The 27,180-nt window shown below is 35.6% G+C and overlaps 2 protein-coding genes across 2 annotated transcripts; one reads left to right on the plus strand and one right to left on the minus strand.

The window, feature by feature from the left end:
• Window positions 1-16,877: 16,877 nt before the first annotated feature.
• On the minus strand, window positions 16,878-21,291 carry LOC149139364 (CDT1-like protein a, chloroplastic). The gene is made up of 10 exons (XM_089450695.1): window positions 20,828-21,291; window positions 20,619-20,742; window positions 20,505-20,524; window positions 20,157-20,394; window positions 19,923-20,040; window positions 19,401-19,690; window positions 18,732-19,310; window positions 18,161-18,362; window positions 17,966-18,056; window positions 16,878-17,859 (listed from the first exon to the last, which is right to left on the minus strand). Exons 1-10 carry the CDS (start codon window positions 21,289-21,291, stop codon window positions 17,802-17,804), a joined length of 2,184 nt encoding a protein of 727 aa, XP_089306821.1. The 3' UTR covers window positions 16,878-17,801.
• A 2,067-nt stretch (window positions 21,292-23,358) lies between these two features.
• Window positions 23,359-25,684, plus strand: LOC149139365 (putative receptor-like protein kinase At1g11050). Its single transcript, XM_089447696.1, has one exon. The coding sequence runs from the start codon at window positions 23,529-23,531 to the stop codon at window positions 25,434-25,436; it is 1,908 nt and encodes a 635-aa protein (XP_089303822.1). The 5' UTR covers window positions 23,359-23,528; the 3' UTR covers window positions 25,437-25,684.
• Window positions 25,685-27,180: the final 1,496 nt, after the last annotated feature.

Below are 27,180 nucleotides of genomic sequence, written 5' to 3' on the forward strand. Positions count from 1 at the left end.
AATGTGATGTGTGATGATGATGCCAAAATGAGCTCCAACGATCTCTTATTTTTATGTGATTTAGGAAGTGGATTTTTGAATTGTGGAGTTGACTTGATGAATTTTAGGATGAATTGATTAAACTTTAAAAATCAAATTTTCTCCATTAATTTTGCGATGAAAATACCAACCATATATAAAAAAATTTAAACACTCCCTCTTAGCTAGGAAGGTATTTTCCATTCTCTCTCAAGATCAGTCTCCCCAACCAATCCATAGGTCTCTCAACCATAGCCTGACACAACCTAAGATAGAGATCAAAAGTACAAATATCTCTCTATATATATCAAGATCAATCTCCCTGACCAATCCATGGGTCTCTCAACAATAGGGTAAGGGAGAGATCATCAGTCTCATCATAAGGAAAGATAAATAGTATCCAACACATCCCATAAGCCACAACCCTATAGCACCTAGTTTAGTGACCTACTGACCAGTGGGATCAATCAATGAGGCAAAACCGATCATATGCACAAGGTACATCTCCTCGCCCATAAATATGGTCTCTCGATCCATGACCTAAAGGAGGAATATCTATCTCAATCTCCAAATATATAGTCTCTCAGTCCATAACCTAAGGGAGAGAACTTGATATCAATCCATAGGTCTCTCGAAAACTTCCTAAGGGAGATATCACAAAATCAGTGTCCCCAACAAAACTGGTAACTCAATCATCATGATTTAAGGGATCATTCCATGCCACAAAACCAAGCTCCCTAACCAGACTCACTAGCCTCCCAGTCAATTAACCCAGGGAAGTGGAAATATTCCCAACCAATCCATAGGCCTCCCAGTTGCAGCCTAAGGAAAATTGTCAACGCCTCCCAGTTGCAGCCTAAGGAAAATTGTCAACCATATGATGTTTACAATCAAAGCTCCCTCCCTCTTAGAGATGGGTTCTTAGAAACTCCAAGTTGTTCTCTGAAATAAGCAAACTTCATTTGGGACAATGTCTTTGTGAACACATCAGCAACTTTCTTATCAGTAGGGACATACGCGAGCCTCACAACTCCCATATGGACAATATTCTAGATGTAATGATAGTTGATCTCAATGTGCTTCGATCTATCATGAAACACCAGGTTATTGGAAAACTTCACATAGATTTGATTATCACAATATATACTGGTTGATTCTAGCCCTTGATCAAACAATCCAACAAACAACTTTCAAAGACACACAACTTCACAACAAGTTTAACATGCATCTATATACTCAAATTCAACCGTACTCAAAGAAACAGAATTTTTCTTCCTACTAGACCATGAAATCATAGCAGGCTCAGGCTAAAACAAAATCCAGAGGTGCTCCTATCAACATATTTTCAACCCAACCAACATCAATGAATCCATGTAGTTTCCATTGCCCATTAGAAACATATCTCAAACCATATTCAATGGTGCCACACAAATATCTTAGTATATGTTTCACTGCAACCCAGTGCACATGTCAGGGCTCAACCAAAAATTGGCTCAACGTGTTCACAACATAACAAATATCAGGTCTAATTTTCACGTGATAGTTCAACAAGCCAATAAATTCGTGATACGTAGAAGGATCAATAAAACCAGAACCAGAGTCCGAAATCTATTTCAAATTTGTCACCATAGGAGTTTCCATGGACTTGCAGTCCATCATGCCAAATCTTTGAAGGATCTCAATAATGTACTTACCTTGGCCAACAAAGATTCAATCATTCTTTTTCCAAATTTCGAATCCCAAATAGGATTGCATGAGACCAAGATCCTTCATCTTGAATTCAGAAACCATCTCCCTCTTACATTGGATAATCAGAACTTTATCCCTTGTCAGAAATATATCATCTACGTATAGTAGCAATATCAAGGGCTTTCCTTCAACAAATTTGAATTACAAGTTTGGATCAACATTTATGTTCTTGAAACCAAGACATAACACATATCCATCAATACGAGAGTACTATGCATGAGGATCCTTCTTCAACCCATACAGGGATTTCTTCAATTTGCAAACATGTGTTGAATCTCTATCATGGAGCTAAAAACCTTGAGATTTCTCAATATAGTCTTCCTCTTCAATGACCCCATTCAGAAAAGAAATCTTGACATCCATTTGATGTAGTTTCCAATATGCAATAGAAGTAAGAGCAATGACTAATCTAATAGAAGCATACATGGCAATGGGAGAAAACTCGTCTTCATAATCCTCTCCCTCTTTCTGGGAGAATCCTAGGGCCATAAATCTTTCCTTGTACTTTTCAACACTTTCATCAGTTGCATGCTTGATTTTGTAGATCTATTTTGAAGACACAACATACTTCCCTTTAGGTCTTGGCATGATTTCCCAAACATCGTTCTTGATTATACATTAGTATTATTCAATCATCACATCTTTCCAAACTTGATTCTTAGTTTCTTCCTCATATGTGGAGGGTTCAAACTCAATGATCTTACACATCAATGCTGCATAACCAAAATACTTCTTCAGCATCTTGTTTTCCCTTAAGGTCCCATGAGGTGTAGCATGTCCTTCAACTTCCTTCAATGTTCTTTCAAGATAGGAATGCCTCTTTCTAGTATCAGGTACAATTGCTCTTGGAGATTCAACAATTTCATGATCATCATAGTATTCATGAGGATCTTGATCCATTGGTTCAAGTTCTTTAGATTTTGATTCCACATTCTTTGGAGCCACCTGCATATCATCGTCAAAGTCCAAGTGTGAACCATTGGACTTCCAAAAAGCAACATCCACATCAAATATAACATCCCTGCATGTTTAAATAAAACATTGTTCTGGAACATAAACCCTAAACACCTTTTAATTTTCACTATAGCCAACAAAAGTTCCTTTCTTCCTGGAAGGTTCTAACTTCATCCTTTTCTCCTTAGGCACATGAATAAAAACAGGATCACTAAATATTCTCAAGTGTTCAACATTTAGTCTCTCACCTATAAAGACTTCTTCAGGAATCTTGTAGTCCAATATTTGATGTGGGAATATATTTTGAACATAAACAATTGTTCTTGCATCTTCTCCCCAAAGAAACATAGGCAGATATTGATCATGAAGCATGGCCTTGGAAAATTCCACAATAGTCTCACTCTTCCTTTCAGCGATTCCATTTTGGTGAGAATAGTAGGTAAATACCAACTCCCTCCTAATTCTACCATTCCTGTAGAAAGAAATCAATTCCTTGGATACATTTTCTTCTTCTCCATTGTCAAACCTTAAATTCCTAATTCTTCTTCCTATATCATTCTCAAACCTGTGCTTTTAATTCACGAAACTTCTCAAATACTTCATCCTTGGATTATGGGAGATATGTCCATGTTTTACAAGAGTAATCATCAATAAAAGAGACATAGTACAAATTTCCACCCAAGGTCTTGTGAGACATAGGCCCACAAACATCAAAGTGCACAAGGTCCAAGATTCCTTTGGATCTATTATCACTGCTAGTACATCTTCCTTTAACATTTTTCCCAAGCGAACATCCCTTTCAAACTCCATCATTCTTAATCTTAATTTTAGGTACACATTTAACAAAAAATTTCAATCTAGACAATGCTTTATAATGAACATGAGTGTACTTTCGATGCCATAGTTCACAAATATAAGTGGTGTTGTGTTGCGAGGCTTGAATTGAATTTCCAAGGAGATGATATAGCCCTCCAATTCACACACCAATGACCTTGGCAGATTCAAAGGAGGCATCCTTCTTCCATACTAGAAATTTTCCATCAATGAAAGCAATTCTATATCCTTTTTCTTCAAGAGATGAGATAGACAACAAGTTCTTCTTAAAACTAGGAACATATAAAATGTTGTTACTTGATACATTACCTCCTGATTCCAATTGGAAGGTTGACAAACCAATTCCCTTAAGTTCATATTTTCCATTGTCTCCAAGCTCAACCCTTTGATCAATATTATTTTTGACCAATTCAAAGAGATGTTCACAACTCCCATTCATGTGCCTAGAGGCACCACTATCTGCCAACCCTATTTCATCATGACCTATAATGGAACCTGTAAAAGCAGAATAAAATGAGTATTCATCATCAGAATCATTCTTTCTAGGCCTTCTCTTATGAGAGGTTTCATCAAGGTCAACTACAAACACATGATTCTTTCATTTACTCTTTTGATCTCCATTCCTTTGATAGTCGCCCCTTTGATTTCTTTGAGGAAAGTTACTTTGATAGTGACCATATGCTTGGGAACGATAACATTGAAATTTTGATAGATCTTTTCTATCTATTTTATCTTAAGAGGGAGGAATATGTCCTCTTTGTGGAGCAAGTTCCCTTCTTGGAGTAGGTCTTGAATTGGGTTTTCTACCAAAACTTCATTGAAATCTTCCAAAATTAGGTCTTTGTCTATTACTCTTAGAATGAGTTGTGAAAGCTTCTTCACTTGGATCTTCAATATGGCCTCTGAAGAAGAGCCTTGATTCTTATTTTGTGCAAGCATCCCACAACTTATCAAATGAAGGTGACTTTTCTCTTCCACGTATGCTTGATGTAAAAGGATCCCACGATCTAGGAAAACCACCCAACTACCAATTATTTGTCAGATACTTCTTTACTAATGGCTTTGAGTTGATCTCTTATTTAAGAGATTTTAATGAAGTATGATGCCACATTATCATTCTTTGTCATCTTGATGTTGTAGAATTTTTCTACAAATCAGCTAGCTCTGATACCATGTAGAAATTCCCACTGTAGATCAACAACTTATGCAATATACTAAAGCAAAATACAAGATCTACTTCTACAACAAACTTTGCGGAAGCTTAATCGAATATGAGCAAGATCAATGAGAACACATATAACTGAGAATGAGAAATCAATCACACATGAACACAGAAGAATAACCCGGGGAAAGCCTCAGCTTAAAACCCCAATCTCTGTATTATCATACAAGTGGAAAATATGTTCAGATTACAAAAAGAATCAGCTCACAAGCTATCCTACTCTCTCTGCAATCCAGTTGCTGCTCATAGACAGTCAAAGGCTTCTCACAAATCTTCTCCTCTGCCCTCCAAGCCTCCTATTTCCTTGCGCAATTTTTCCTGGGGTCTAGTGCTTCCACTTGTGTGAATTCCCACCTCACATTGCTCACTTGGCTCAAAAATAACTGCACAAACTTGAAGGAGATAATTCCTTCTACATGGATGAGTTTCCTTTATAGGAAAAATCCTCCAACTGATAGTACACTGTCCCATCCTCTGATCTCAACTGGGTCTCTGACTGAACTGACATGCATGAGTTATTTATGAGAGAATATTCAATTATCTGGAGAGCAACAATTATATGCATGCAAGCATTAACTAACTAAACTCACAATTAATTCAAAAAACTGTTTGAATTAATCTAACTGGACTTAACTCACTTAACTGAGCTAACTAATTACAACTCATCCTTACCTCTTTAACTGATGGATAAATTCCTCAGTCAATGGAGAAACTGTTGCATGTCCCCACATAGACTTCATGTTTTATTTTCGACAACTAATTAACTCGAGATGAATTAATTAATTATTTTACAAACAGTTGCTAAGATCAAATTCGAATTTTACTTCTCAATTTTAGTTCAGGGAGTAACTAAAATTGGAATCTAACCCAAAATGTTATTTATAGCAATGCTACATTTAGCACTTCCATTTTTCATTCCTTGTTGCTATGTCCAACACTGGTACCCGAACTGTTATTTATAGCAGTGCTATTTTTAGCACTTCTATTTTTAGCATTTCTTGTTGCTATTTTCAACACTCACTCTCAATAAGAAAGGCATTCAACTCGAACCCGATCCTGAACCTTTGGAATATTCTGCATGCAACACTTCTCCCAACTGTTGTTGCTCCAGCAACTCTAGAAACAAAAAATCTCCCAATTGACCTCCCTGTTGGGTTAGAAACATCCTTTGATGCTGAAGCTTCCTCTACCACTGACAAGTGCTCCCTTAGTGACCTTTGAGCTGCTGCAACACTCCATGGATCTCGCACCGTTGCACACCTCTATGTGCCATCCTGCACTGGTGCAACACTCCTGTGCCTCTCTCATTGTTGCAGCCTGCTAGCTCTGCACTGTCTTGGGATTCCTGCACTGTAGCTCTCTCTATCGCTCCATCCACATCTGCCTCTACCCACTCAGCCAGTCCTGCTACTCCTTGTCGGGGCTCCCATAGCAAGGTCTAATCAAAGAGGTTGGGTACCTCAAGAATCCTACCCCTATTTCAACCTTCTTTGGACTATCACTTCACATTGCCCCACCTCACACCTGGAGGTATAGCTGCATGTGATCCCTCTCCCCACTTGGCTCGAAATTTCCCCCTACTGGAGGTCTCTACATGAGTAGATGTCTCTACTCGATCTCCTCTTGGCTTCTCTAATTGTGGCTACTCCACAGCCTCCTAAAGCTGCTTTGCCAATTGTGACTCCCCACAATTGTCTGAAACTTCTTCTGGCGCTGCATGTTGAGCGATAATTTACTCTCCCTTTCAACCACCAAGTATCTAACCTTTGCCTTGCTCCTCAAGGCTTTGCATGCATCTTGAACCTCGAGAGCATACAGGTTCTTGGCAAGCACACCAATCTGTTTCATCTTTCCCGTCGTCATGAAATTTTCTAGAAAAAGAGCTGATTTTAAATCAGAGATATCTCCCTCATTCTAACTCCGATTCAGCTGATTTTCTTTTGAATTTGGGTATTTTTCCACAAGGAATCCAGATCGCTATTTTTTTTTCTGAAAATTTTGCACAAAAATTTTCAGATCTACTCTGCAAACTCGCGTTCCAACTTTTTTTTTCTTACTTCGAATTCTCTTCTTCGTATACTGTTCATTGCTTTGATCACCTTTGCTTTGATACCATGTAGAATTTTTCTACAAATCAGCTAGCTCTGATACCATGTAGAAATTCCCACTGTAGATCAACAAATTATGCAATATACTAAAGCAAAATACAAGATCTACTTCTACAAAAAACTTTGCGAAAGCTTAATCGAATATGAGCAAGATCAATGAGAACACTTATAACTAAGAATGAGAAATCAATCACACATGAACACAGAAGAATAACCCAGGGAAATCCTCGACCTAAAACCCCAATCTCTATATTACCATACAAGTGGAAAATATGTTCAAATTAAAAAAAGAATCAACTCACAAGATATCTTGCTCTCTCTACAATCCAACTGATGCTCATAAACAGTCAAAGGCTTCTCACAAACCTTCTCCTCTGCCCTCCAAGCCTCCTATTTCCTTGCGCAGTTTTTCCTGGGGTCCAATGCTTCCACTTGTGTGAATTCCCACCTCACACTGCTCACTTGGCTCAGAAATAACTGCACAAACCTAAAGGAGATAATTCCTGCTACATGGATGAGTTTCCTTTATAGAAAAAATCCTCCAACTAATAGTACACTGTCCCATCCTCTGATCTTAATTGGGTCTCTGACTGAACTGACATGCATGAGTTATTTATGAGAGAATATTCAGTTATCTGGAGAGCAGCAGTTACATGCATGCAAGCATTAAGTAATTGAACTCACAATTAATTCAACAAACTATTTGAATTAATCTAACTGGACTTAACTAAGTTAACTGAGCTAACTAATTACAAAAATATTACAACTCATCCTTATCTCTTTAACTGATGGATAAATTCCTCAATCAATGGAGAAATTGTTGCATGTCCCCACATAGACTTCATGTTTGATTTTCTACAACTAATTAACTCAAGATGAATTAATTAATTATTTTACAAACAACTGCTAAGATCAAATTCGAATTTTACTTCTCAATTTTAGTTCAGGGACTAACTAAAATTGGAATCTAACCCGAAATGTTATTTATAGCAATGCTACTTTTAGCAATTCCATTTTTCGTTCCTTGCTGCTATGTCCAACACTGGTACCCGAACTGCTATTTATAGCAGTGTTATTTTTAGCACTTCTATTTTTAGCATTTCTTGTTGCTATTTTCAACAAATGTTACAAAGTTGATCCCTTAAATTTATAGATTGATTGATGGTGTTGATAGTGTACAATCCAGTAATGGCATCATACATCTCCTTGGAAGTTTGATGATCAACAATATAGAGAATTAGATGATCCCTAACAGATTCTATAGTTATGCTTCTTGCCAAGATGTCATCTTCTTGAAATTTTTATTTTCCTGTTTGATCAGATGATTCAATAACTTTTCCTATAACAATGCCCAAAATCTTATGTCTTGAAAGTACTAGGTCAATCCTAGCCTTTCATGCCTTGTAATTAGTAGCTCCTTCAAGCTTGTTCTTTGCCTTCATGAAGGAATTCATGATGAAGATTATGAAGATGACTAACCAAAATCGAAAGATGTAGAATCCCAAGGCTCTCCAAGGTGCACTAAATGATTTTCAAGGTGATCTCACATCTATTTCCCTTCACCAAAGCTATGACACCATGTTGATTTTCTATTGAAATCAAAACTAGTAATGTTTTTCAAAATTGATAACTACTTCCAATGATACAATTAATATTGTTATAACATTCCAGTCATTAAGAAGTTATACATGAAAAACTTCAATCATTCACTTTCATCAATAGAGCAATAGAGATCACAATGAAAAATAAAATGAGAGACAAGAGACACCAGAAATTAGGCTAGCAGCTAAGGAAAAACCCACAAGGGGAAAAACCAACCAAAATTTCCTTATGAGAGAGAGATTTAGTCATCAATAATACATCAGAATATTCCAATACAAGATTCAAAAATATGACCTCAATATATCCAAGTCAAAACTAGTCAAAGGAGACAGAAGAAAGCCAACACTAGTCAAAGTTTAGGTATATAATAGAAGGGATGAATTTCAGCCTGAGGTAGCTCAGAACTGAGGGCCGAAATTTAGTCAAAATAATAGTAAACAAACCCCTAAAATTTTCGTTTAAAGTCACATGTTTAACCTGCGATCAACCTACGATGAATGGCCTAGAAATAAGACAAAATCTCGGTCAAAAAGAGTCAACAAATCCTTAGAATATTTGGCCTCCAGAACAGTCAAAGGGCTTGGGCAAACATAGTCAATTCTTCCCAAGTCAACATTGATCAAACAAAAGAATAGATTTTGGTGAATGCATATAAGAACGACTCCTTTGACTCCTACGCACATGTGAATGTCTCTTGCTATTTCAGATCAATGTGATGTGTGATGATGATGGCAAAATGAGCTCCAATGATTTCTTTTTTATATGTGATTTAGGAGGTGGATTTTCTACACGTGGGGCCAACTTTATGCATTTAGGCCAACTTAGTAAAACTTCACAAATTGTATTTTCTCCATCAATTTTCCAATGAAAATACTAACCATCTCTACCAAATTTTTAACCATTGTAAAGATGTGACTTAAAGGAAAAGTGAGATTACAACCCATCACTTAAGAGCCACACATTAGTGGATGGAATGGGGAGGAAGCAATGGGCTATGGTGGGAAAGGAAGGGAGAATGCAGGGCTGAGGAAGGGGCTTTTATGGTAGAGAATGATTCCAAGAATCAACCCCTACACCCACATTTCTAGTTGATATTTTGGTGGTTATTTGCTTCAGCGTTTCTCTTGTTAAAATGTGATGAAGTTTTTCATCGGAAGCTTTGTTAACAACGTTCACTTCGATGGTCCTCAATGTAGTGTTAGAATGGTCATGTGATATTGTAGCTTATTTGCATGACAATTTCTTTGGGTTTTGGATTGTTAGGGTTACACATCTTTCATGGGCAAGTTCTTTTAGTTCATGGTTGCCAAATCATTAGGTTTGATGAACTTGAAGCTTCAAGTTTGAAGTCATAAACTTCAAGCTAATCTGAACATATTTCTTCTTATTTACAATTGAACGTGGAACCCAAACATGAGCAAATTGGGAAAATAAAATAGTGTGAGTTTGTCTAAATTTTGTCAAATTAATTCAAATTTGAATCAACTTTATAGAATTATTTTATTTTTTAAATTAAAAAGAGAAAACCCAATTCTCTATTACTTCAAACTTTGTCTCACTTACAATTCATGTTGATTTCTATTTCTCATAGCTCACTGCTCTCCCAACTATAACTACAATCATCATTTAACCCTTTTATACATGTGCACCAATCATTAAAACATTTATTCTCTTACCAATACATGACTTACAACATTATTAATAGAAACTTAATAATCTTATAAAAATTACATTAAAAACCATATTAAAAAACACTAACCACTTAATGGCAATAGTTTCTTATAATCTGCCGGTACATCAAACAACACTTGAAATATTTATATAATATTTTTTTATTTATAAACTATATATTTATACATATAAATATAAATCATATTTATTATATATAATATTTTTATTCATTTAATATATATATAGAGTTTATTAATATTATGATTTTTTTTTATCAAATTTATAAAGTTTTAATGTTTTCGCATTTATGTTGTTAAATTATTTCAAGTTCAGAAAACACGAACACGAACACCTGGGAACTAAGTGATGTAGTCACGAAATTTGAACCCACATTTCGCACTAAGTGATGTAGTCATGAAATTTGAACCCACTTAACATTTCGCACTAAGTGATGTGCTCTAGTAATGAAATTTGAACCTACTTGAAAAAATGATTTTACGGTGTTTTTATATGTTTGATGTTTATTATTCAAAATCATGAATATATTTTATTGGAGTCTATGGAGGTAGAGGTAGAAGTAGAGGAATTGTTTCGATGATCAAAAGTGGTCAAAATCTAGGTAAAAAAAAATTAAAAAATATTGTAGATGCAGTGTTTGCATCATGTTTTTGATGACGCAAATAGATTAAGCACCATCAAAAACCTCTAAAACACCTAAAATTATAAAACTTTATAGTTTTTACTTCAATTTACAAAAATCACTTCCAATTTTTTAAAAATATAACAGAAATTTCCATAACTTTCAGAGAAAAAAAACATAATCATTAGACTACTCCTATTGGGAAAATAAAAATAAAAATCTCCCCTCTCCCCTGATCTAGACTTGGCAAATAGGTGAGAAGTAACCAACTCTTTATCTTTAGCATTCATTTCCAAATTAGGCTGGTAACAATAATTTTTAAAGTTGTATCTTAACCGATTCTGAATTTAAATTTTAAAATATATATTATTTTAATTAATAAATTAGGAGAGTATGATTATAAAATATTAATTTTTTAAATAGATAAATTAAAAATGTTAATTAATGTTATTTTTTGTGATTAAATTAAATAATAATTATTTTTTATATCTAAATTCAAATTTCTATAAAACAAAAATATTTTAATAATTATTACTATACCCAATATATTATATTTTTAAAATTTTTAACCTTTTTATATAAAGTTATCATTATAGCTCACATATCTGACACATCTTTTTATAGGTAAATTTTTTAATTTCTTTATATAAAGTTATCACTATATCTCACATATGCGTATACGCATCCCTTTTATATGTTATAGTGGACATATACGCCTTTTGACACGGGGTAATGATAATCTCTTTTTTATCATTTTATATGTTAGAGTGGACATATACACCTTTTGACATAGGGTAATGGTAATCTCTTTTATATCCTTTAATATGTTATAGTGGACATATCACCTATTGACATAGGAGAATGTTATAGTAAATTATTTGTAACTCATTTTTTATAGTCTTGTTTTATTATACATCAAATTAAACATGAGATATATGTAATTTATGTAATATTTTATTTTAATATTTATTTTAATTATTATTCTATTAAAATAGGTATTTTTATAATTAAATGTGAAAAAACCTATAAATAGGTTAGTATAAAATTATTATATAATATTTTAAATATATTAATAATAATAAAAAAAAAATTTAATATTTACTTTACATAAAATATTTTAATATTATTTTTTTTATATAAAATTGATTCAAAATATTTTATTATGATTAATATTAAAAGATTAATTTTCAATATTTCTAAATATTATTAACTAATATATATTAAATATAAAATTTAAAATAAAACAAATAAAAAAATAAAAAATCTCTCACATTAAAATATGAAAACTATTTCTTATTAATGACTTAAGACTGATGTGATCTATATCACCTTTTTTAGATATGTTTTGGCGATAATTACATCAAAATTTATTTGTCGATGCCTTTCGAACCAGCAAAGGTTTGTCCTCAAGACAAGATGAAGAATCAGATCATGCAACAAGTTAAATAGAGAGAGTTAAATAGAAACATCGGTCATTCAAACGGCCGAAAATGAATTTTACTGTGATTATCATCGAAAACATGTCTCAAAATCTCTCATTAAATTAATGAATCTTAAAATTTAAAATATCTTATTTATATTTATGCATGCCAGTGAGATTACCACAACAATATAAAGAGATATAATTTGATATAACTATATATAAATTGACAAACACTTTAAATTAAAAATTAATAATACCATAATATAAATTAAGAATTAATAATACCCTAATAAGAATGAATGAAAATGGAAAACACATTTAAATTTGGAATACCAAGGTTGACATTAACATGAATGGGGTGCATTTAGAATGAAGTTTATAAGTTTCCACGCAATTTCCTATATAAGCAACGTTTCATATATATCACATTGCATTTTATTTAACTTTAACAAATAACAACAAATAATAATCACAATGACGATGAGTGACGACGGGATGTTTGACGTTTCATATGTATCACATTTTATTTTATTTAAATTTAACACATATTAAAAAATAATAATCACAATGACGATGAGAGACGCGAAGTTTCTATTTAGTTAATTAATGAAGTCAACCTTATCGTTAAATGCGTTTGTCAATTGCTTTGGCTATCAACCTTTATTAACGCACTATATATTTAAAAATATTAATTTTCAGTGATCGACGCATTGTATTTAAAAAAACTTGTTAAACTTTAAAATAAACATTAAAATATTTTGATGATAGTGTGGTTTAATTAGATTGTTTTTTACTATCATGTGGTTTAATTAGATTGTTTTTTACTATCATGAAAATATCAGTAATATTTTGATAATTTTTGGTAAATTTAAATTAAAGTTGTCGAATTTCAAGATTTTGAATGTCATAGAATTTTTTTATAATATTATTTATTTAAATCTAGATTTTACAAAATTTCTTAAATTCCTCCGCCTCAATAAACTTGTCCGAAATACATGGTAAATAATTTAATGTTAATCATTAAGGAATCCTGTTTTGTGGTACGGTTTTTTTAAGTCAAAGAGTTTTCCCATTCTGCTAATGTAGTCGTGCATCACTGTCTAACGGACTTAGTTGTGTATTAGTTGTTTTCCAATAGTATGTTTGTTATGGAATTATGTTTCGTTCTGAACTAGTTTAATTAATTAAATAATTACTTTTAATAAAATTAAATGATAAAATAATTTAATCTATTAATAATTATTTATAGTTTAAAAATGTGTTTTCTCGTAGAATGTATGTCAAATTTGGAGAATTCTATATATATATATATATAATTTTAGATATTAGAAGTCAAAATATTGTGAAGCAAATTCCGTGTTTGTTGCCATACAAACAAAACAGTTTTATATTGAATGTATAACTTAAAATTAAATAATTACTAGCAATTGTCCCAAAAGGTACAAAGAGAGGCCGATAGGATTATTAAATTAGAGTTGTTGAATTTCTCTAAAAGAGATATTGGTTGAAGCCTACAAGGAGCAAAGAGATTTGATGTTTGGAGTTCTATGCTATCTGGACATCATATTTCTTTAAATACAATGTAATTTTTTATAAAAGTTCAAGCCCAATGCAGTTCTGCCATGCAGACATACACTTAAATCGCTACTAGACTTATGATATAGACAAAGTTAAAGTAAAGTGGTATAAAAGAGAATGTATCAAGCTAAACCACAAGTTACACATCTTCAGACCTAAAAAAGTACATAACAATGGTCTGGCAAATCAGTAGCGATATCATACTTACTTTTCCTTCCACATACATACAATTGCTCCAAAGGCAAGGACAAGAAAATTTTCAGCTCTAGTGAGCACCAGTGGGTCACTAAAACGAGTGACCACAAGAAGAGACACAATTGGATTAATTGAAAGAAAATACAGAGTTGCTAATTAGAAATTTATTGTCAAACACTATTGTTCTCATAAGTAGTGTTTGTTATCACATGCGTTTACAGTGGCCATTCAAGTTTCAATTTTATTAGATCAATTAGAACTTGTTTTGGTTCACAATCAATATTTTCTATTCAACTATATGTGTTTTATGTTTTGCAGATAACATAAAGAACAAAACAGTAAATCTCATCCTCTCATCAATAATCACTATTAAGTTGTTTACATATTTTACTCTTCAGTGAGCCAATGAAGTGTAATTAAGATGGCCATCATTCCAATGTCAGCCAATGGAGTGTAACCATAAACTCATCCAATAGAGATCAACCACAAGAATAATGTCAAGCTGTATCATCCGGCAATAAGTTTTTCTTTTCAATTAACAAGCTACTAGTTCTTTCGCTGTCGCATAAAATATAAATTGAGGAGTTAAAAGACACTAGGGCCATTATAGCTAAATATGCATCAAGCTTTAGTGCTTCACCTGACCAGAATGCAAAAAGAAATGCTACAACGCAGTAGCAATGGATTCATCAGTGAAAATTGGCCAGACTTTAATTAATTCACAAAAACGTTGAATGATATCAATTGTTCAAAATTTTTAAACAAGTAAAGAAACACAAGAGAAAAGACAAGAAATGCTCACCAAAATACAAGAGATGTGCAAATGATTAAATTAGGTACTGAGGTGTGTTGAAATGCCTTAAAAAGTGCTTATAGACTTTAACTATATTTATTAAGGTCCCCAACTGGAATTTGCAGAGCAGAAGGTTTTGCCCCTAGGTTTGTTATTATCATGTTCTTGTTCTCTAAAAGTTTGCTCCAAGTAGATCAAGTGGGCAAGGGACTTTACATGGACTCCACTCAACTTCAGACACAGCTTCAGCCATTATGCAGAGTGATTGAAATTGAACACAACTAAGTAGTGACATTGGCTCACAGTAATACACCAAATATGAAATATTGAAGCTTTTACAGAAGCAAGCAGTAAGAAAAATTATGAAGCTCAGAGAAGTAGATTTAAAATCTGGACTGCTATTTGATACCAAATCATCATCAACTCCAAGCATTGCAAGTGATAGATGAGTTTGGATGTCACAACTCCCAGAGTTTGCTCCAGATACATCCTCAATCAATTCATCTAATTCCATGGACATTGTCAATTACCTCTTCGTCCAATAAGGTAGATCATCTCCTTCTCCTCGTAGTAATTTCAACAATTTTCCTTCAACCGATCATTTTGGGTGCCTGTTTGAGGGACTGGAGAATAACGAAGATGAGCCTAAGAAGGACAATGACGATCAAGAAAGGTAGAGACCATCATCCATTGTCTGCAATTCTATAAAATAAAGAACATGACAAATATTTTAAGTGATAAGATAATGTCTGCTACTCAGGCACTGCATCAATGTATACTTTATTGTTCTCATCAATCTCCCCACTGATGAGCATCCAAGATAGCAGAGTGAGAACTTTACTTTTCAACCATCGTCACAAGGGGCGAGCACCATAAACTTGCAAGTACCACGTTACCACGTTATCCATTTAGAGGTTTTAAATGAGAATCCCCAACTAGTCTTGCATTTTACTCACAAATTTTGACCTAAATTACCCGTAAACCACAAAGGCTAATAATGATCCTGCCTGCTTCACTAGTATTAACAAGTAAACAATGCATTAATTTATATTAATCAGCAAACACACCAAAAACATCCCTTTACTATATACTTTGAACTAAGTTCGCCGAGTACGCAGAGACAGGCAGCACCCCATTTTTAAAGTTCAAGTGCCAGAGGAAAATGTTAAAATTTAAAGAACAGAACTGAAATTTATATCGATGGGATCCATACAGAAGGAAGAAGATCATGTGAAAATTAGAAAATCCGAAACTGAATGTGAAAATTGAGAAAATTGAAAATCTCAGAAAGCAACTCTGTAAACTGAAGAGTTCACAGCTCTTAAAGATCAACCGTTGGCCACCACAACCAACTGCCAGCAAAAATATCAGACTAAAATTACTCCCTAGACAGGTTCATGCAAAATATATGATAGACCATTGAAAATCTGAGAAAATGAAATTGTAAACTGAAAAGTCCTGCGCTTTTAATATTCACTGTTGGCCACCACAACCAAAACTCTGCAAAACATCAAACTCCTAGAATAACTTTCCACACAGGTTTATATGACAGGGCATGGAAAATAGAAATAAGACCTTGAATAAAATCATTGTACATGAAGAACACCGAGCAAACATTATGAATGAAAAATACCAGGCATCAGAATAGAACATATAAATCGCAATTCTAGATTGTTTCAAAGGGAGGTAAGTCCAATTTAGTGAGGGAACCCTAACTCAACATCTCTTACGATGTGGAGACATGTGTCCAAGGAGTGGGTCATGTCCCCTGCAATAGGGAAAGGGAGGACTGGTGAAGGAGATGCAGTGTCAAGTTTATTAGGGTAGGGGGCACATCCCCTGGCAAGTTAGACTGAATAAAACAAGAAACAAAGTGATTACTTACAAGATCATAGGCTTCGTGAACAACAAGATCTAGAGCGGCATCTGTAAACCCTAAAGCAACACCTCTCTCTGCAAGACGAATTGCTACATCTTTCATCTGTAGTCTAGCAACTTTCTTGAGCTCATCATGAGAAAGAGGATCAAATACAACTATCTCATCAAGTCTATTTAATAACTCTGGCCTGAAATGTCTTCTAACCTGCAACAATATTCAAAGGCATGTCAAAGCACCGCAGCCAACTTCGTGATAAAATTATATGAAAAAGATGCATACACAGAGTCCAGGAATGCGTGTGCATACTTCTTGCATGACATTCTCTCTTGCGGTTTTTATTGTTGTGTGGCCAGACAATGCAGCAAGCAAGTGCTCTGCTCTAAGGTTGGATGTCATGATAATGACTCTGTTTGAGAAACTAACAGTGCGACCTTGGCAGAAAATATGTAAGGAAACAAAACAACGGAAGCAAGGAACACAACTGACTGGCAGTATTTACAGAATAGACTGTTTACATGACTAAAACTGGGAGGACTATAACACAAGGCAGAGTCTCCCTTGCTCTTTTCAACATTCCTATAGTCTTCTCACAACACTAAATTTTTAGAAACAGTGCAGTGCTTTCTTTCCCTTGCCACAATTCAATTTTGATGAAAAAAAAAACCATCTGCATGAAAAACTGCCTATTAAACAGTTACCCCTCCTTCCTTTTAGCTGCAATATGGGCAGATTCTCTCATGATTTTTTCGGTTACATGCTCAATAGAAATTTGGAAGCAAGTCATATGTTTCTTTTAACCAGTGTGGGTCGGCCACGTCCACTACAAGCCTAGATTTGCAATAATGACAACTTAAATATTTAACATAAGGATATCCTGATAATAATTTCCAACCACATGGCAAAGTGACAAAACATGTGTTTAACACAAGGCAATCCTTAGTCTCATGGAAAAGCATTGGAGAGGTTACCTCACTTTCTATCAAAAATAGATATAAATGACAGTACCAATCCACAGAAGTGATGTTTGAAAGCATTTCTTCAACGAGTACAGCTGCAGAGTCTGAAAGACTGGCCTGCGTAGTTTAGCACTCCCACACATATTCCATGTTCCCACCAGCTTTCATAGTGCATGTGTTTACAAGGCGCTTGCAATTCTTGCGTGGATCATTGACAGATCTATGTTACTTTTGACACTGAGCCCAAGTAAAAAATTTAAAACGAGTTATACATAACACAAGAATAATACCTTTCACATTTTAGTTGATTCCATTTATCTCAATCAACTCATGCATAGCATACCTGTATAGAAAGTCACCAGTGGAAGCTATCCTTCCAGAAATCCATTCAGGAGCTATTTGTCCAAGGAGGTGCAACTGCTCCTCAACTTCACCTGCGAGTACAAAATATTAAGCATGAGATCAGATCACATAGCATGGCATTGAAATTGTTTCCTGCAAGACAATAGAAGAGAGATGTTCAAAGAGAGTTATTTACTTCTATCAGTAACATCCGTGTGATTTGATATTATTTTGTGAACAAGCTCCTGTCTTGTAAGAACTGAGCGTTTGCTTAAACGAAATATATCACGTATCATATTGAAGAGTCTAGGCAAGCATCCAATCATCTGCTGACGCATATTAGCAGCAGATACACCCGACTTGCACTCCTCTATCGTCTTCAACTCTTTTTCATAGACCTACAAAGTTACAAACAGTCTTTAGTACTCAAAGGGGAAAATTTTACTCAGAAGCTCAAAAAACTTTACAATTTCAAAGTGACCTGCAGTATGATCTCTGCTACAATATATTTTGACGTATAACATGCATTCAGTTTACAACACAGCATGCAACCAACCCAGAATCAGCCAGAGCAGATAAAGTATTAGCAACTACAAAGAACATCACAAAGAAAAGTCATTGCAATTTGACATGATATGCCAATGCAATTTCCAAGGCACTAACGAACATGGGGTAAAGCTTGGTCTGAAAAGCAATTTAATGTCATTGACTTGAATCAACTAATTATGAACAAAGTAAAACCACGAAAGATAATGACAAGAACTTACCTCTTGCAACACTGGCATTGGAATGGAGTCAATGATTTCCTGATCTGATTGAGACATTCCATCGATATGTATCTTGCAAGCCTCCTGAATATTGTTACTTGTCTTTTCAGCTGGCTCTGAAACATTCGATTCTCTACCAATGTCCAGCTTGCAAGGTTCAGCTTTGCTTTTCTTAGGAGATCGTAAGCACAGTAGGCTTGTTTCAGAGCAATTCTTAGTTGTGTCAACTTGCAGTGTCTGGGATTCATCTACACCGAATCTGAATCGCTTTGAAGCATGCAAGGGTGGAGTATTAGGGAACCCTTTCACTGGAGTGTTCTCCAAGCTGAATGTTTTTCTATCATGCTGAGCATATGTAGAGTTTTGCATCACCTTCTCATTCTTCTTCGATATGGCAAATGGATTTGCAGCCCTCCTCAAAGGTGATGACTTAAATGAATCCACAGAGTTACCCCATTCACCGGATTTGGCAGGTGTAGAGAGTACAAGGGACTGTGGAGATTGAAAACCTTGAGTGAGGTCATCATCCAAATTGGCTTCCTCTGCCTTCCTTTTCAGAGGTGTTGAATGGGTTCCAGGCTACTCACAAGCAAGAGGAGCGGAGGAATCTTTTTCTGATCTGTTAAAAGCTATTGCTCTTTTGACATTGGTATTGTTAGATCTCTTCACAGTGGGCTGAGAAAGACGAGAGGCCTCTGGAGAAGCAAAGCCTGGCGTTCCGGGAGACAAAACAGGAGGGGATGTAATGGGTGCAGCAGAAACTACCGCAAATCGCAGAGATTTCTTACTGATAGGGCTCTTTATATTAGTTTTCAGTATGGATTTAACAATTGGTGTTTTGACAGCAGAGGACACATCAGAAACTGTTTTCAAAGCAAGAGAACGACGAGTAACCCTTGGTGTTACAGGGGAGAAATAACCCTTTGATATAGGCGTGTTTGGATTCTCGGACTCTGACGCTGTTTTGCAAGGTGTGCGGGACACATCAGAAGTTGTTTTCAAGGCAACAGAACGACGAGTAACCTTTCAAATCTGGGACTTGCTCCGGCACAGGGAATGGTCGGTTCGCAGATGGTTCAGCTGTGAAGTTCCTCTGGGAAAATCGCCTTTGGAAATTTTTGGGTAAAAGTCAGGACATCATAGAGGGTTGAGGGTCTTCTTGATGAGGGGCAGGCGGATCAGAAGAAACACCTCTTGCTGGGGAAGGACTTTTACATATCACTGGAGGAAGTAGAGAGCAGCCTGGGGAGGTTAGCTGACATTTTCTATTGAAGGGATCTGGCAGGATTGCCTCTGGAACATCATCTCCCTGAAATGCAATCGATGAAGCCCACCATGTACATACCCAGTTAAAACTCATAATATTGAAGGATTTTAAGGAATAATAATAATAATAATAATACAGGATAGCTGGAGCAGACTCACATTGGGATGAGCCTTGACGGATTCCATTATACGGGTACGAAATGCTTTTCGCAAACCCAATGTATTGTTGGCTTTGGAGACCTTGCTCTTGCCACTTAGCACTGCATCATGCAAGACAGTGATTTTCAATTCTGGTTTCATGCACAGCGTCTCCTCATCATGTGTCATGATCTTCTCCAGCAAAAGCCCTTTGGGCAAAATGTGCTTCATTTGTGCCACATGGTTATACATAAATCTCCTGCAACCAGAATTAGGGTTTACTATTAATTCCCAAACGGTGATGAAAATATCTTTTACTATGCCTGTGAAAATTTACCTTAAAAGTCTGAGCATTCATTCTATGACTACAATCGGCCAATCTTTAGATCCTGGACAGAGAAGAAGTTCTATGTCTACTAATGTTATCAAGCTCTATGCATTGTAGGTCTGAGAGGAGAACGGAAACCAGTCTCTGGTTTATACATACTTGTGGGTCATCGATTCAACTTGGGGGCAGATATTGCAGAAGCTACTGTTTCCCTTACGAAGCCGAAGCAATTTGATGGCAGACTCCATGGAATCGAAAAGCTCTGCCAGCATTTCATATCTATAACACCCACACATAAATGCGTGAGTTTATCAAACACCCAGAAAATCAGATTGTAGAAATATAGTGACAGATATATGCTTACTTGTCTGGAAGACTGAAATCTGTAGTCTTCGGAGCTTTGGGCGGGGCAGAAATGGATTTTTGACGCAGATTTCTTTTGGGACGAGCTGTGGAATCGTTTGAGCTCTGTAATAGTTTTCTGGTTTGATTTGCGACCTCCTTGACAGACATAGCAACTCCCCTGTTTTTAACTCTTGAAGAAGAGTTTTCACTGCATTTTTTCTCGGGCGTGGGAGCACCCAACAACAACGATGGAGTTCTGCCCGTGGCCTTCTCTGATCTTCCATCGATTTGTTTTTTGAGAGATTTGCTGATACGGACCGGCTTCTTGCAAGGGAACCCTAAAACCGCTTGATCCTTTTTCTGGTTAAGAGATCTTTGGGAGGAAGAGGAAGATGTGGATCTGCCCCTGCCCGTGCCTGTGCATGTGCCTTTCCCTCTGCCTGTGCCTTCCCCTTGATGTCTCCTGCCTCCTGTACCGTCCATCGTTATCGCTGTTTCTTTGTTTCGCCGAGAAATCCACAGCGTCCTCAGTGAGGGAATGCCATGGCCTAAACATCGCTTGGAAATCAAAACAGGAAACGGAAACCCGGAAGTTCTAGGCACTGAGAATAAACAGAAGCCCGCAGAATATGGATGCCAGGGGTCAACCTGAGATTGAAAAGGATGACGAAAGTCTGTTTCAATAGGAAGGCCTATCGGCCTAATTATTATTAATAAAAATAAAATTAAATGAGAGAATAAGTGTAGTTTATTTGTTAGATGTTTTGTATTTAATGTATAATTTAAAATTAAATAATTATTATTAATAATAAAAATAAAATTAAATGAGAGAATAGGTGTAGTTTATTTGTTAGATGTTTTGGACGGTTTTGTTGTTGGGTCAAAACTAAAAATGTGATCAAAATTTATTAGAATTATAAGTTTGAGTTATGAAATTTTCACAATACTAATGATCTAATAGTTTATCAAGGTGTTGAATTTATATATTCAATAAAAACCCAATTTAAAACTAAAATGAAAATTTGACCCCCAAAAAAATTACCAATAATTAAATTTTAATATTAATTTTTTTTATTTAAATAATCTTTTTTGAATGAATTTAAGGTTTTTCGAATTGGAGTTGTCTTTAGTGCAATTTTTTGGGTTTTCAGGAGCCGGAATGTGTCCAAAATTTTTGAGGTGAAATCATGTTTGTGTTATTTGAACTGGTTTTTTTCAGTGTATATATGGATTCAACACCTTGAAAACCTCCTAGGGAACTTCGATTATGCAGGGTTACCCATCAAGCTTGTGATTTCAACCAATCCCTACTTATGAAGGTGTTGATTTCATATATTTAATCAAAACCCCAATTTAAATAACCACGAGAATAGATCCATCTTAAATACAGATCTAACATGAGACGAGAGAGATCCAATTTCTTCATGTGTAAATTTTTTTATTAACCCACATAATTTAAATATTTTGTATAGTTATTTAAGTTGTCTTTTTTTTTTTAATTACTTGGGCCGACATGAAAAAAATTTCAAGTTACACATCACACTGGACTGTAGAATGAGCCTCTCGACTCAAAAATGAAAATTTGACCCAAAAAAATTACCAAATAATTAAAATTTAATATTAATTTTTTTATTTAAATTAAAAATTTTAAATGAATTCAAGGTATTTAAAATTGGAGTTGTCTTTAGTGAAATTTTTTGGACTTTCCGGTGCAAGAATCCATCCGAAAAATTTGAGGTAAAATCTTGATTTGTGTTATTTGAACTAGTTTTTAACTGTATATATGGATTCAGCGCCCTAAAAAACCCTAGGGCACTTAGATTGTGTAGGGTTACCCATCAAGCTTGTGATTTCATTAAATTCATGCCGATCAAACTATTGAATTCATATATTTAATCAAAAACCCAATTTAAATAACCAAAATGAAAATTTGACTAAAAAAATTACCTAATAATTAAAATGTAATATTAAATTTTTTATTTAAGTTAAAAATTTTAAATGAGTTTAAGGTATTAAAAATCTGAGTTGTTTTTAGTGCTATTTTTTTACCTTTCGGGTGCTAAAATCTCATTGAAAATTTTGAGGTGAAATTTTGAATTGTGTTATTTAAACTAGTTTTTTAACATTATATACAGATTCAGCACCTGAAAAACCCCTAATATACTTAAATTGTGCAGAATTACTCATCAAACTTGTGATTTTAATAAATTTCTATCAAATTTTTAAAAAATTAAACTAAAAAATTTTCAAAAAAATATTACCACTTGTATCTTTGTTGGCCCGAAAAGTGCCACGCAGAAGACTTCGATTAAGCGAAGGAAATACTTTTTTTAACTTGATTCGCGAATCATTCGGGTCATTACGTGTAGAGGCGACAAACACGTTGGCGACACCCTACGTGTTGACGCTATGGAGGAGATGAACAGTAGCCGACATGAAATACTTCAGCCAATATGAAGCATGCTAAATTCAGTGACGGCTGTCGATTTCCCGAGATTACACGGTATCTTACACCTACTCCATTATTCCTAAACCTACTCCATTATTCCAAATTTTTGTTGACCAGTGGCACAGTTCTCTGCTATTAATTCGATTGCTTGGTACTTCCAGATTCATTTAATGCTTGGTTGAAGAAGAAGGAATTCATAGTCTCTGAAATACTTTCTGCCTTTTGCTTGTTACAAGTTTCGAGCTCTGCCATACGATTTTAATCTCTTGATATGAATCTCTGTGCAAGAATCAGTTTGCTGAAAGATGTTACGCAGAAGGGCTTGTTGTTATGTTTTATATTTTGGATTACTTCTGGAGCAATTAAGGTGGAGGCCTTGAACATGTCGTGTCCATTGAACATAACCGCGGAGGTTGACGCTCAGATATGGATGCTTCAGCAATGTTTACTTCCAGACAAAACTCATTGCTGCCAAAGCATCAACGATTTAATCAAGATCCTTCACTTTTCATGGATGCACTACAACCGTTCTTTTCTCTTGCCCAGCAACCAGATGGCCGGTGTATGTTTGAACGAATTACAGAGGCTAGTACAAGTCCGGACAGGTATCGGAGCCGAGATGTTCAGGAGCTGCAACGTGAGGTCCGAAAGTTTTGTCTGTGATCCAGGCACCTGTCTCGGTATTGACAATCTAACGACCTTCGAGAGCAGGGTGGATACGACGGCCTTGAAGCTGAATTGCAACGGATCTCGCGCGGGGATTTTTCAGTGCGATAAATGCTTAGGAGCCATGGGGATGGCGCTCAGGTCGCTGAACAAAGAACCCGGAGGAAAATCGAATTGCCCAATGTTTCTGTTGATTTATGTCGCGGGAGGCATTAATTGTTACGACGGTCTCGGTCCGGATGCCGCTTACTGCCTTCTAAGCGTACAGAACGTATCGTCATTGGCAACTTTTGGGGAACGGAAGAGAGGAAATAGAGTTCTGAAATGGTACTTTATCGCCATAATTGCCGCAGTCGGAATATTGGTTCTTGGATTGAGCATCTGCCTGTGTTTAAATCGACGAAAGACCAGTCTCTGGAAATCGAAACGGATGAAATTGATGCAGAGATACGAACTATTGAGCTCCACGACAGGTCTGAAATTCTTCAGCCTGTCGGAGATCAAAGAATCCACGGGGAATTTCGCGTCGGCGAACGTGATCGGCGAAGGGGGTTTTAGCGTTGTCTACAGGGGAATCCTGCCAAACGGGACGCGAATAGCTGTGAAGAGATTAAAGTACTCCACAAAGATAGAAACAGACGATACTTTCGGCCACGAACTCCGTGTCATCAGCGGGATTAAGCACCGCAACCTGCTTCCTATCAGAGGCTACTGCGTCGAATTCGACAAAGAGGGGCAGGTTAGCGAACAGCTTCTTGTTTCTGATTTCATGGAGAACGGCAATTTGGCCGACTGTCTCTTCAATCCGCATAAATCAACATGGTTGCCATGGCCGGAGCGCTACAAAATTGCAGTGGGCATAGCCAGGGGACTAACTTATCTGCATGAATTCGCCAAGCCGAGCATAATTCACAGGGACGTGAAAGCTGCAAATGTGCTGTTGGACTCCAATCTCAATGCTCTTGTGGCAGATTTTGGTCTGGCCAAGTTGAAGAAAGAAGAAGAGGAGAAAAGCCATTACAGTACCCGGACTGTTGGGACGCTCGGTTATGTAGCCCCCGAATACGCTCTCTACGGCCATCTGACTAACAAAAGCGATGTATTCAGCTTCGGCATCATACTGCTGGAGCTCGTAACGGCGCGGAGGGCTCTGGATCCGAACTCTGGTGCTCTGGAGCACTTTCTTATATCGGACTGGGTGGTCGATATGACGCAGAAGAACCGGACCGAAGAGGTTATCGACATCAGGATTCGGAATTCGGGACACAGGAGTACAATAAATAAAGTTTTATTGTTGGCGCTTCAATGCGCCCACCCGAGAGTTGTGTCGAGGCCCTCAATCTCTGAGGCACTGCTAGCCCTTGAAGCTATAGCTGCCCCATCGTCGGGCACCCAGGAAATCCCAGAAGAATTAGAAGCTTACAGCAACACCAGAGGGGACTTTACTTGGTTTCTCTCTCCCGGGGGTCGCACAGACGAGAGCTTTACTGATTGGAGCAATTCTTCAGACTGAATAAGCACAAATAAACACACATTCAAAATACAGGGTTGCTCGACTGTGTCGGAGCAATTTTTTTTTTGCAGAATTTTGGAGTTGATTTGGTTACTTCTCGTTCATGTGAAGTTTTGCACCATCAGTGGGCATGGCATGATCATGGGTCGCCTGCATGGAGCTGTCATATTCGTCTTTGGAAGCCGAGGTTTGCGGTTATCTTGATCTTTAATTGCAGGTTGCAGAGACTGAAATGTTCTTGTTCTGAATCGCAATTTCTGAAGTATTTTATTCTTTTGATTAATTATGGTTTGTTTGGGAATGTTTGGAAACTTGCTAATCAATATATTGAAAACATGAATTGATGTAAACTCGTGTGTTACCATTCTGAATGAGTAAAACTGTGACATGGTCCAAATGCTTTTAAAGTGGCAGGTCCAACTTTTGCACTACGCGCCTTGTAAAAAGTCGGTACGCATGAGCAATTTTTTATGAAATAAAAGTGAATGATAGCATTGAAATCTGATCGTAATTATAAATTAGTAAAGACGTTATCATAAATGGGAAGAAAAGATTCTGTCTTTAACAATGACATAAAGATATAGGTTTTTTTAATTTCGAAAAAAAATGATTTTGTTTTTAACAACGATCTAAAAAGGTAATAAGTTTTTTTAATTGAGTTTAGATGTTTATTTTTTTGCAACCTAGTATGATTCTTATTCTATAACATAGTATGAGGAGATGTGTAAATTTGTCTTTCTTTTATCCTTTTTAAAATAAAATTAAAAATTATGTTTTAAATAAAAAATAATATTAGCTATAATAAAAAAAAATGAATAAAAGTAAAAAATGTATGAGTAAGATGTTTAAATCTTGTATATTTCAAAAATATTTCAAAAGATATTTAAATAAATTATTTGAAAATCTATATTAACTAATTTATGTCTATATCAACTTCATATATATCTATATATAGAAAAATAATTGTTAAAATAAAACATTTTAATGATGATGATGATGATGGTTAACGTCCATTGAGACCAAACTTTGGTCTATCGGACCTAAGGAAACGAATTATTTAGTTTGATTTATGATTTTATTCCTATGCTCAAAAAGCTTGGAGAGAAGCCTCCCTAGGTCATTGTAATTTTGACAATGTAAAAGGCTATGAAGGTCAGTGTTGCAACAAAGATTTTGAAACTGAGATCTAATGTGATTGTACGTGGGGCACTCTAAGAGGAAGGGAGATTGGAGATAACATAGTCTACCACTCTTCTACCAAGCCCATGGATGCAGGTCATCTGCCTAGAATTGGGCCACTTCTTTAGACTGTTGCAAATTATGAGATCTTGAGCACTACAGAGCTTGACTAGCTCCGTCCCAAACAAATTCTCCTCGAGGACTTCAGAGCTCCTTTTGTACCGGCTAGCCAGAGGAAGGTCTTTGTCTAACCAAAGAGGATTAGGGTTGGAATAATTGCTTAGAAGAATAGCTTGGTTGCTTGAAGTTCGAGCATTAAAGTCACCCATTAAAAGGATATTGCCTTCATTCCTTGGGCTAGAAATATCATTCTATAAACCATTGTAAGGACTATTTTTATCTAGACTCATTTTCTTATAGAAGTTAGAATTGATGAGGGGGAAATAACAGATTGCTATGTAGGTCCTTTTATCATAAATGTCAGTAATTTCTATCCAACTATATTGGTTGTAAGGGCCGTTTTTATAAATCCTAGCATGGGGAGAGATGTTCTTCTTAATGTAAC

The sequence above is a fragment of the Pinus tabuliformis genome, chromosome X, assembly GCF_031772625.1.
Source record: "Pinus tabuliformis cultivar Carrire ecotype Pingquan chromosome X, CPIR1, whole genome shotgun sequence".
NCBI classification, from domain to species: domain Eukaryota; kingdom Viridiplantae; phylum Streptophyta; class Pinopsida; order Pinales; family Pinaceae; genus Pinus; species Pinus tabuliformis.